Source organism: Dipodomys spectabilis, unplaced genomic scaffold (assembly GCF_019054845.1).
Source record: "Dipodomys spectabilis isolate Male_0828 unplaced genomic scaffold, ASM1905484v1 ptg000140l, whole genome shotgun sequence".
NCBI lineage: Eukaryota > Metazoa > Chordata > Mammalia > Rodentia > Heteromyidae > Dipodomys > Dipodomys spectabilis.
This window is the reverse complement of record NW_024870817.1, coordinates 21,005,748-21,018,635: the sequence shown is the minus strand read 5'-3', so window position 1 is coordinate 21,018,635 and position 12,888 is coordinate 21,005,748. Positions and strand designations below refer to the sequence as shown.

The 12,888-nt window shown below is 38.9% G+C and overlaps 1 protein-coding gene across 2 annotated transcripts in view; it reads left to right on the top strand.

The window, feature by feature from the left end:
* The window catches only part of Rasgrf2 (Ras protein specific guanine nucleotide releasing factor 2), a 219,976-nt gene that overhangs the window by 139,025 nt on the left and 68,063 nt on the right, over positions 1–12,888 (top strand). For both annotated transcript variants that reach the window (XM_042691066.1, XM_042691065.1), the window contains exons 16-17: positions 2,708–2,836; positions 5,654–5,743. In XM_042691066.1, coding sequence (XP_042547000.1) covers positions 2,708–2,836; positions 5,654–5,743 — 219 coding nt within the window. The remainder of the gene's footprint in view (positions 1–2,707; positions 2,837–5,653; positions 5,744–12,888) is intronic.

Below are 12,888 nucleotides of genomic sequence, written 5' to 3'. Positions count from 1 at the left end.
TACTTCTGGTGTCTAAAAGGTCAGTGTGCTAGTGTATGCATGTATGTATGTATATACTTCCATATGTGTGTGTGCATGGGTGTGTGCATGTAGTGTCTGTGGAGGCCAACAGTGCTGTTCTGTTAACCATACTATATAGTCTTCAAAATTCAAGTTGGCAGAGAACAAGGAGATGCTGATCTGTCTTTAATTTAAATGATGTTTGCACATGCTTTGCATAATATTAGCAGTTAAAACAGTTGGCAAACTTGAATAAGACTCTTATGCCAAGAGTTTATGCATTTTCTGCTTTTCACTTCAGGACACCACCACACCCAATCTGCTCGTATGATATCAGTTTTGTTCATGACATCCATACCAAGGCCAAAGGTCTCTCTTTCTCTCTTTCTCCCTCTCTCTCTCTATCCCTTCCTCCCCACCTCTCTCTCTCTCTCTCTCTCTCTCTCTCTCTCTCTCTCTCTCTCTGTGTCTCTGCTCTCCACATAGCCAGTATCAGAGCATGCTCTTTGAAAAGTGCTAATGACCTTTGTTCAGTTTTACTGTCACTGTAATGAGAAATGCCAGTTTAGCAAGTTTTTCTGGCAGGAGAAATTCAAGTAGAGTGAAGGGAAGGTGAGATATAGGAAACATCCCTCATTGTGTGAACTTCACAATGGATTTTTTAAAGGGGAAAATATTACACAACTGAATGTCCTCTCAACCTAGTCTCCAGATTTGCTCTGGCTCTCCCAACAGTAGCGTCCCTTCCCAAGACCAGACAGTTCCTACCTTCTTCTATTCGAAGTGTTTTTACAAAACATGATAGCCTGACTCAGTTTCCTCACAGTGACAGGTTTTCATTGAAAACCAAGCCAGTGGCAAACAAGAAAGAACTTAAGGACCACTCGCTTTACTGGAGCTCTGATTCCATCAGTGTTCATGGCTGCACAACTTAGCTGCCTAACTGTGTCTGCACAGCCCACAGCACCAGTATCTGTTTCTGTGTTCTTAGTTTGAAAATTGCCTGCCTGTGGGCTGAAAATGCTCCCGATTTTAGCATTTGTTTTGTGCCCACATCTGCCCACTCGTCCTGCCAGCAAAGCTGTTTGCATAGGGCTTGATTGAAAGAGAACACACCAGAAGGAAATACCACCTCCACTTCACCATGTTGGCATGCTTTCTTCTCCCTGTAGGTGCCTGGTAGCTTACCTATAATTCTTTGTTCCCCTGATCACGGGGGACATTAAAGTCCTGTCCAGTTTTCTCATTGGGAAAGGTTTGGGGGCTTACCATGTTGCTGACTAAAGATTTTCTCTTTTGACTCAGATGTATGAATGAAAGAATGGTTGAATCAGATGGAGGACATGCATTTGATATTCAGCTTGCTCTTATACAGCAGATGCCTTCCATTACAGATTTTTGAAGGAGCTATTTAGAAAATAATAAAACAAACAGCTAAGCACTGATTTTTTTGTCTGCATCTTGCATCACTGCCAGTTTTACTGTAATTATGTCATTCAAGAAAAGATCCTAACCATTTTCCTTCCCTAGCCCTTTTGAGTCTCAGAAGATTGAAATTGTAGCCATATTTCTAAGGCAGCCAATAACATGCAAGTGTAAAAATGGTTTTATATGAAGTCATTATAGACTTCGTAAACTTTGTTGACTAAAATTTTGAATGGATAAAAAGGGAAGTTGTTCAGCTGACCAAGGTAATGTAAAACTCATGTAAAATTAGCTTTTTAATTGAGTATTTGTTAATTTTTAATAATATTTTTCTTTCAAGAGGCATACACCAACTTACACTTTTACTTGTTGAATAAACCAGTGGCCTAGATAAACAGCAGCCTAGATGGATGATCCCAGAAAGATGTTCTTTTGTTCTTCAGAGATTAGCAACAGCAGCAGGACTCTCGTTGAACCCACTCGACAATTCCTGAAAACAAATTTCCTCGTGCTTCTTGTTATCTGTAGTTGGAGCTCAGAGTTACCTGTGAGAACTTGATGAGGGGATGGAAATGCTCTATGCCTGAGCTGTCCCATGCTATAGTCCCTAACAGGGGACACTGAGCATTGAAATGTGGCTAGTACAAGTAGTGAACTGAAATAACTTTAACTATAGTCAATATAAATCAGATAATGCTGTCCTAGTGTCCTAGGGCATCGTTAGCTAGTGCTAATATAAATATGATTAGTGCTTCCATTTTGGTCAGTGCAGCTGACCTGAAGAGATCAGATCCTGAAGAGCTCCCCAAGCTTCCTGACATAGGGGTACATTAACAGATTAAAATGTTGCTTGCCCTAAGGGGAAAGCCCAAGCAGAGCAGTAGCAAAGTCTTCATCTTGATCTCAATGTCACTGGTAACCTGAGAAAAGTCCTCTTTTGAGACTCTGAGAAAGTCAAAGAATTCTTGAGGCAGGAGATCACTGCATAGCCCCTGTTCATTTAACACGTGCTGTTGTAGTGGACAGAAGGAGCAAGCCAAGGTCATCCAAGATCAGCCAGGCTCAATGATGTCAACAGATTCCAGTCATAGATGGAGAAGATCATATGTAGGGTTAGTCTCATTAGTATTCTGCTGAGATAGGACTTGTTATCATATTAAAGATCCTTAAACATGTAGACTACTGACATGCTTATCCTTAACAAACTTCCATTGCTGGGCATGAGATTGACAAGGAACTCTTGGATTTGAGGCTGATGGCTAACATCCCTGCTGTTTTCCAGCCACAGTGCTGGAGTCCACACCATCAGATCGAGCAGGAGTGGAAGGCTCCCCAGCAACAGAAGCCACTGAACACTCACCTTGCCGATCTCCCTCAACTCCCCGGCACCTCCGCTACCGCCAGCCTGGAGGTGAGAAATCAGAAAATAATTCAGAAAGAAAAGAGTGATTACTAGCTTCAACATCTTTGTTTTACTGTTTACTCCCCAGTTGTAAAAATTAATTGGAAGCAAATAACATTACATAAGACCAAGGAGTGGAAAAACAAATGATGAGAGAATAAATGAATATCTCATCAGCTGGACTGATGTTTGATCTTTGCATTGCATTTGGTGCTGAAGAACATTGAGTAAGAGCCTGTCCTAGTTCATTAGTGAAAGAATCTCAGTGCTGACTTAACCTAAATGTTGCCAGATTCTAGAGCCTTAAGAGTCCCAGTGAGCTCTTCATGATTAGGCTCACCCAGACACCACAGATGGGTGGAGGGTACTTATTTGTAATGCTTTCTAAAAAAAAAAATCTAAAATAAAATCCAAATAGCCTGAGAGCCTATCATTACTGCTAGTGGAAGACACTGATATATTTTCTTGATACGTGGTTATAAAAATTGGGGAGAATGATTTCATAAATTGTCTTGAGATACAACACATGAAAACACAATCAGTTTTATCTTCCCGTTTTCTATCCTTATGTTTTAATAAATTTATCCAAATCATGGTGGTTTTGAGACATTTTCTATTTTTTTCTCCTCAAGACAATTATTTCAAGTCAGAAAAGAAAGTTCTGCAGTTATGAAATGAGTTTCACCCCAAGTAACCCAAGTGAAGGCATTTTGACTCTCATATTCATGCTTCAAGTAGAGCATTTTGTCAACAGATATAAAGTGCACAACTCCAAATTGTCTTATCATTTGTGTCCCAGCCACTCCATAGAGGCTGTTATCATTTGCCCTTTGCTCTGAAAGCGGCTAGAAGAGTCTGGGTTAGGCCATTATCAGTGTTCATTTTGGTAGATACTAACCTTCAGGGATTTCAAGTACCTGCTCAGTTGTGGAGCACCCTGCCATTTGGCTGGTTCTGGTAAAGGAAGGTGACAAGCTTGGCTTTCCTGGCTAACCATAGGACTACTAGGGAATTAGCCAAATAGAGCCTATGTCAGCACAGGGCTTAGACATTTGACTATTGTCACAGTGGACCCTCTTGAGTTCATTGCCTCCTAGAAGAGCTTAGGGGAAAAAGGCAATGGAAACAAGAGTCTACTCTTGGAAACCATTCTGCCTTTTATGTATTTACTTCTTTTTTTTTTTTAACTATTACTAGAGCCCTATCTTAGATTCTCTTTTCATGTTTAGACTTGCACATAAAGATTTTAGTTTCTATAAGGATTATTTGGAAGTGCTCGTTTGCAGGTTAACCAAGTCCTTTGTATCTTTTCTCAAGCGACGAATTCATATAGACGTAGGAACACAGGAAGAAGGTTGGAGTCAGGGATGAAATGGAAGATCTGGAAAAGGACACAATATTATTTTTTTCTCACTGCTTAGCCAATATTTTGCCCATTTATCTGTCTGCTTATCACCTGCTTTCATACTGGAATAGTTTTTTTTTGCTTGTCTATTATTATTATTATTTGCCTTTTTCTTGTTTGTTTACTTATTTATTACTTAAAGACGATAATTTTGGGAGCAAACTAATAAAAACCCCTTAGGTCAGAACTATAGTACACAGTTTTACTGAGACCTGAGGGGCAGGGGCACTGACATTGGCACCAGCATTTCCAAATATTGCATGCAAAGCATTCTCTGAATGAAAGGGACTGCCAAGGGTGCTTGTTGTATCCTTTTGATTTTAGAAGGGCCATGTCGAAGGTAAGCCTTTTTATTGTCTCTTTTTTTTTTGTACTGGAAATCCAATCCAAGGTCTTTAGGCAAGTGTTACACTACTGAGAGACACCCTAAAGATGCTTGAGAAAAAGGAAAATCCATTATAACATGATGTAGAATCTTTTACAAAATATTGATATTGAGAAACAGTTCACATGCCATAAGATTCTCCTTCTCCTTTCCTTTTTTTTCTGGTTCTGGGGTGTGAACTCAGGCCCTCATCATCTCCCTTGACTTGCTCACTTGCTGATACTATACCACTTTAACCATACCTCTAGACCAGATTTTTCTTGGTTATTCTGGACATGGATTCTTATGGGCTTTTCTGCCTAGGTTTCTTTTAAGCCCCAATTATCTGAGTAACTAGAATTACAGACATAAGCCCTTGGTACTGGCTTTTAAAAAATCTGCCTTTTAAAGTATGCAGCTTAGTATATTTTACATAGTCACGAGGCCAGGCAGCCTTAGCTCTGTTTAATTCTATAATGTTTTAATCATCTCTTCCCCCTAAAATTCTTTACCTAAACGCATAGATGCCTCATTCTTATTTTCCTTGAGTCCTGGCAACCATGAACCTAGTTTCTAAATGAACTCACCTATTTTGGACATTGAATGTAAAGGAAGCTATGAAATATGGCACCTATTAGGATTGGCTTCTGTCTTATAGAACCCAGAACTTTAATCCTTGTTTGGGTGAACCTTATTCTCTCTCTTTTTGTGTTTGTCTATTTTGTTTGTCTTTTTTTGTTTATCAGTTGATAGGAAGTGATGTTTCTATCTTTTGGCTAAAGTGAATAATGGTGCTATAAATATCCATATACAAGTTTTTGTGGGGACATGTTTTTCTTTTTAGGCTTTAGTGAATAATGCTGCCATGAGTATTTACATACAAGTTTTTGGGTGGACATGAAGTAGGATTGTTGATGTACAACCTTTTGTTTTCCTATTAACGGGGTATATAGCCAAACTTCATCCAAAGCCAATGTAGAGACTGAAATGAGAATTTTATTATGGAGTGCATCTGTGTGCCTCACCATTCTACTTCCCTTCTCTTTTCGCTAACCAGGACAGGTAGCTGACAATGCCCACTGCTCTGTCTCACCAGCTTCTGCTTTTGCCATTGCCACAGCTGCAGCAGGACATGGGAGTCCACCAGGTAAGTCCACCAGGAGACATATGGGCCAACTGTCCTACACCACTGACTCCTGACTGCCAGGGTCTGATGACTTTTGGAGCTTCCTCGCTCCTTTCTGAATCAATGTATCTACCTCACTTTCAAATAAGCACCTTCAGAAGTTCTGTCTTTTGCAACATCATCAACAAACCTTGATGACATTATGTTAAATGAAATCAGACAACATAGATAAATACTGCTGGATCTCAGCTATATTTGTAAACTCAAAAAGTTGAATGCATACAAGTAGAGAGTAGAGCAATAGTTACTGGGAGCTGGGATGATGAAAAGTCTCAGACAAGAAGACTATGTTCTGAAGATCTGTTGTACAGTATGGTGATGAGGGTTAATAGTGTATTCTGTGGTTGAAAACCGCTGAGAGACGTAGATTGCAAATGTCCTCCCCACACAAAAGATGTGTGATAGATGGGTTGTCACTTTGGCCAATCGTTCTACAATGGATGCATCTCTGGAAATATCAAATTGTATCTTATAAACATACACATACAAAAAAATAAATAAGCGAGCATCCTCGATGGTGAGTCACACAAATAGTCTATAGGTTCTACTTCTGCGAAATTCTGTATCTGTATCAGGTTACTTCTCCTGTGTGGTTTATGATGTTCTTCAGCCTTGTCAGTCAACTGGCTAAGAACATGTTTCCATTTTAATTGAGTCGGGAGCTGAAAGCATGTGCAAGGGAGGGTGTGGGGTGGGCAGCCTTTGTTCCGGCTGCTTCTCTTCATTTCCACTAGCTCCATAATTCCTTCTGAGTTACTGACAGTCCACATTCAGTAGAAAGAAGTGCTTAACATAAAAGCAGAGTGCTTTAATAGGTGGAAATTATGTTCATTGTCTCTGTCCTCTTCTCTCCGAGGCAAGGAAACACATTATGTTGAAACAAATCTGTAATTGGTTTCAGTAGACCTGTTGCCGTGTCTGCTTCTAAATGATGGCTTCCAGTCATGCTGTGTAAAACCATGAGAAGCAGTGTCTTTTGTTCAGTAGCTATTGTCACTTACCACAAAGGAGTTCTTTTCTAAGATCTATGAACTTTTACTTACAAAATACTAGTAGATAGTCTTATGTGGCTTCTAAATTGGGGAAGGGAGATTTTTCACAATGAGCATATACTTGCATATTCATTGTATTATTTTAGTTATCTAGGTGGAAAACTTGTAAATTTATCATATTCTACTTAACTGTTTTGCCACAATACTTTGTTAGGGGTGTTCTTTGTCCCAAATATTCTTCAAATCCTCCAAATCCTCCCCTAAATTTCCGTCAGCACAATATAGGGCCATCTGAAGTGTCTTTATTTTGTAAATCCAGTTGGCTTCATGTATCATTGCATTCTCTAGGAATAAACATCTGCATTGAAAAGGAAGGGATCCTTTACTATGTTTTTGGCAAATTTAATCATCAATTGTGGTTTTAAAATAACTTTTCCTGTCTTCCTGGTCTTGTCTTTGGGGGAAAAAAGTGTATTTGGAAATGTAAATTCATGTTTACAAGGTTTTCTAATTTAGGTAGTGTTTGTGAGGAAAAGTAGTTAAAAAATTAACACATGATAAGCCTATTTCCCCAGTTGTTGGAGCCTAAATAAGAAAGCATCTCTTTTACATGAGATGGTGGTGAAGATGCACTTTGATTTTTGGCTTGTCCAAGCATGTTAGTACTTAAAAGAAAAAGCAGCAAAAACAACTAAGTCTTCACTTTGGGAATACCTGTTACTTCTGCTGCATTTAGTCTTTCTTCTCTGATGGAATGATCTTAGGTAGATGCTTTCCAATGAGCCTGCTGGCCAGGCTGTCTGAAGGAGGGAGATGCCTGAACTTGCTAAAGGAACTCAGCTGGCATGGCTCAGTGCAGGGCATCAGGAATCCCTGGTGAACAGACAGCTATCACTACAATGGTGGTGATGTTTATCACACTGTCTGGAATCATGTGACTCGATTTAGAAGTAAAGCTAGTAAGGAATTGAACTTGACTATGACCATGGCCCTGCTGGGAAGGTAGTGAGTTGCCCATGGATGAGATTCTATGAAAAGAGTAAGGACCAGTGTATTTATCTACTCAGAAGAACTGGCACCAAGAGGGATTCCATCTTCCTGGGAGAAAGAGGCAGAACAGCTCTATTTGAATGGTCACTGAGGAAAGCAGAATCAGAGCATAAAAAGGGAAGGAAGTGCTACGTCTCATTGTTTCAATGGGTCATCCTGTATTCCTATTTAAACAATTTGTTTTTTCGCTTCCCCTCCCCAGATTATGCCAACATCTCAAATAGTGAAAACAGGGGTTATACCATGGGGGAGGGACATACAAGACAACAAAAAATCATATGGTACCTTATAAATACGTTAGAAGCAACAGCAAGAAAAAAGAACACTTGTATCCTTATCTTGGGGTTCATTTTGCAAATTGTTTAAACAGGGATACAGGTTGACCCATTACAACAATAGGATGTACAAGACCCTATATCGATTTAGGTGGGGGAGGGGGAAGTGGAGTATAGCTGTAGAGATAGGAGGGAAGGGATGGTAGGGGAAAAACAAAGGAGGAGGCAACAATGCTTGATAAGAAATGTACTCATTACCTTACTCATGTAACTGTAACCCCTCTTCTGTACAGTATTCTCACAATAAAAAACTTATTAAAAATGATGTTTATCAAAATAAACTCCAAGAAATGGACAAAAAGGGAAGCGCTAGGAATATGACTTGCCCTTTGTGACTGCTCAAGGTGAGCATGGCATTGCCTAGGAAAGAGCTAGAACTAGAAGCCTGACAGGTATTCCAAGGAAGAAAGTGCTACATAGCAGTGAACTCCCCAAACACTCTTTTCATTTGTTCTCTGGATCAATTGCTGACTTGAATTCACCCTAGAACCTGGTGGGTTGCAAAGGCAAGCAAGAGGAGAGCTTGTGTAAAGTAAACTCTGATGCCTTTGGCACCTCTGTAGGCTTGCTCTTTGTTGGCTTGACACACATCGTGGCTCACCTCTGTTACGTCTTGATCCATTGTAAGAAGTATGGAACTTTCTGGTCAAACTAAAGGAACTGCAGAATGGGTTTCCATGGTTTAGGCTCTTCTGAAGGTTTCTCCTGTTTTCATATTCTCCCCCGTTGGCCCTCCAGCCCTCTTATATCATATACACAGGAGTCTGGCCACCTGGGTTGTAACTGGCACTATATGGAGTGCATGCTCAAACATACACTTAGACATTTGCATGATAAACTATTTATCTTTAACTGTACCTTGGAAACCTTTCTTATAGCAGTAAAAGAAATTTCAAATTTCACAGCAGAGTAAATAGACAGCACATTTTGTTTACAAGGAAGTTGGCCTGGAGGCTCCTGACTGATCCTGAAGTCAGAAAAACTGGTTGTATTTGTGGACAGCAGCTCTGTTTATTTGTTTATCTGCTCAGAATTACCTGCTCTGCTGCCAGGAATTCAGTCTGTCTAATTCTGCACAGAATGGGAAAGGCTGAGGGTATTTTTTCCCTGTTTTTTATTCACTGTTATATTTTAGTACATAGAATCTGCACTCTCCAAAACTGAGCCATTCTTTTCTACATCATACCTACTTTGCTTCCCTATGACTACCTCTCCCATTTTGAGAACAAAAATCTTGTTCCTCTTCATTAATTTAAGTGCTATCTATCTATCTATCTATCTATCTATCTATCTATCTATCTATCTATCTATCTATCTATCTATCTATCTATCTATCTATCTGTCAGCAACAGCAGCATTTGTCATCTATCATTTATTAAGCTCTCTATCTTTCCACTCGATACTTACCATTGTTTGACATAATATTCATTGCTAGTTTATCTTTCTCATTTTCTATTTCTGTATAAACTCTATAGGAGCAGGAACTTTTTCCTATTTATGTAATGCTGCATTCCATAACCAGAATAGGTTTGTACAAATAATAAATGATTGGTAAACATTTTCTGAATGAATCAACGAATTCCAGTAAATAGATAATCATTTCCACAATAGAGTAGATTCAGAGCAGAAATCAGAAGAACTTTTATCTGCTTATATGTTTATAGGACAATGGTGTTCTAAGTTATTGGATATTGTTGTTATTTCATTTTATTTTTTAGAGTAAAGAGTTTTTTTTATTTTCCCAACTGACCTTGGGGATGTGATATCAGTCTGTACAAGTCAGCATGTAGCTTCTTCTGAATATTTCCCAGGCTTAGTCCTGCTTTTCTGGCTACCTATACTCCTTAGCGAAGCATGTGATGGATGGGCTCCTGATTACACTTCGTTGATTTAGTCTTGGTCTAACAAAAGACTTTTCCTTGCACTCATGATTAGAATGTCTTTGAGATTTCCTGGTCCTAAATATGTGCTGCCAATCAGGAGGCAATCACTAACCAAACTGCTAAAGTTTCACACAGTGCAGTTACCAAGAATTGCTTTCCTGTCACAAACTAGGCATTGTTTTTCTTCCAATAGAGGTACCATTGCTGATCTGGAAATTGTAGTAGGCCTATATAGAAAGATATAGAATCTATAGAAAGATATAGAATTTGTGGCCCTGGTGTGCAAACAATGCAAGGAACCTCACCTTGAATAAAATAATATAAAATTGCATGTATGACTATTGAATTACATATATGAATATGCAGTTACATATATGAATATGAATATGAGCACCTCCCAGGCTTTGGAACAGGCTCTGATGAACTGAGAGGTCCTGGAGCTTAAATTTCATGGGTGTCCTGGTAAATCTGCTTTTGATTCATCTGTCTTTCTTTTGATTCATCTGTCTTTCTTTTTGATAGCTTGTGGATAGTGCTGAAGGCTGGGTCCTCAGAGTAGTGCTACTGGGATGTGGAGTCCTACGGGGTGTAGGGTTCTTGATCATGGGGGATTGCCTTCAAAGAATTGTGAAAGCCCACCAGTCAGTCTCTTTCTCTGCTTCCTGGCTCACAAAGGATGCAATTTTCTTTGCCACACATGCTCTATCATTACAATCTGATGCCTGCATTAGAGGCCCAAACCAATGAAGCAGCTTAATCTTAAGCTAAAACCTCTAGTACCAGGTGTTAAATAAACCTTTTCTGATTATAAGTTAATTGCCTCAGCTAGTTCCTCATAGTAAAACAAAACAAATACAGACTCTAATTCAGGCAATGGTGGGCATCACAAGTTAAGGAAATAGTGTATGGTGTGAAATGGAGATGAGAATATGGATCATTATCAATAAGCTGTTGGCTATCTTTTGTTTAAGTTAGTTCAAAGTTACCTAATATAATAAAAAAGTAGCAAATGTCATAAGTTAACAATGACCAGCCAACAAGATGTTAATATACAGATTCCTGTGGAGATGGCTAACTATATTTATTATATTAGATGATAATGTTGAGGAGAGCAGAATAATGTTCATAGGCTATTCTGATTTTTTCCCCATAATGTTAAATATGCCCCCTCTTTCTTTGATACAACTTTGTGGATTTCTTGTGTGTGTCACTGCACTGGTAGATATGTATTTATAGGCATCTGCTCAAAGATGTGTGCATTTCAGATGGTTGCTGACACAGGGAACCTGCAGGTGCAGTTTGGATACAGTTATGATATGAATAGAAATGCAAATCAAATGAATAAATATATCAGGGTACATTATGGCACTCACTATAAACCTGGAACTGCAGCATTAACCATCGGGTTTATGAAACGATCTAAACTGAAATATAAAAGTGGAAGGTGGGTTATTATTATAAGAGTACAAATAATGGCAGCAGAGGTACTCTAAGGAGCGCTTGATTATCTTTGAGAAGATTATATGCTTCACAGTTCTATGAGAGTCAAAGTAAATTAGTAAAGTAGAGGAATGGTTGAATGCACTTATAAGAAAATTAATGACACAGTTACAATTGCTTAGGGAGGTAGTGAATCTTTTATTAGTGATTAACTGGTACATAAAAGTTAGATGATTCATAAACTCTGTGTGTATGTGTGTGTGCACACACACACACACACACACACACACACACATACACACACACAGTCATGGCTTGTGAAGTCAATAGTAGATCTGAGTTTCAGCAAGGAGGCTTAGACCAGTTTTTTTAATAAAAGCTGATACCCAGAGATTTTTACTTGATTAGTCAGAGAAACATACCCAGGTGATACTAACAAGAAAGGTGCTGAACTCCTGGAGGAGCTGGCACAAGGGCATGTGTACAAGTGCACATACCTATACTTGAACATTTTACTGCCAGTTAAGGGTAAATTTTCTATTTCAAACTCCATAATAGATTTTTATACAGATAGATTTTGTGATTACTTGTCTAACAGGTGAATTACCTATCCAAAATGATTGTGTGTAATCCTCACCAACCCCTAGAGGCATACATATATTCCACAGTGCAGTGTTCTTTTTTCTTTTCCTTTTTTCTTGGGGGAGGGCAGAATTGAACTCAGGGCAGGTGCTCTACCACTTGAGCCACATCTTAGCCCCTTTTTGCCTTGGTTATTTTCAAAGTAGTGTCTCCCTTTATGCTTGGTCTTCAAGTAGCATCACTTACTTGTGTCTGCCCAGATTGCTGGTGATGACAGGTATGCCCAATGCATCCAGTCATTGAGTGAAATATGTACAGTACACGAACTATTACACCTTGTCAACTTTTATGACCTGGAGATCTTGAACCAAGATCTTCCAATCTCTGTTCCCCAAGTAACAAGGATTATAATTTTGAACTACGTGTCTGGTGTGGTGTTATTTTATGCACCCTAGTGTTTTCAGTAGAGAACCAAACAGGAAGGCAAGTGGACTGGATGTGATGCCTATGAGCAATTCCCTTTAAAGAAAACATTCACCAAAGCAAAAATCTGTGTTCAGGAAATCATCCGTTGAGGGTGAAAGAGAAAGATTTTCCTCAAGAAAATAAAAACAGAAGGAATTCACGTCTGATAGAATTGCCTTACAAGAAATGTGGAGAGAACTTCTTTAGGAAGAGAAAAAAATGGTATAGAACAGAAACTTGGATCTATACTATAAAGGAAAGAAGGATACCAGAGAAGAAACAAAATACTTTCATTTTTCTTATTTTTAGTTGGTATAAATGACAACTGTTTAAGGTAATGGTAGTAAACAATATATTGG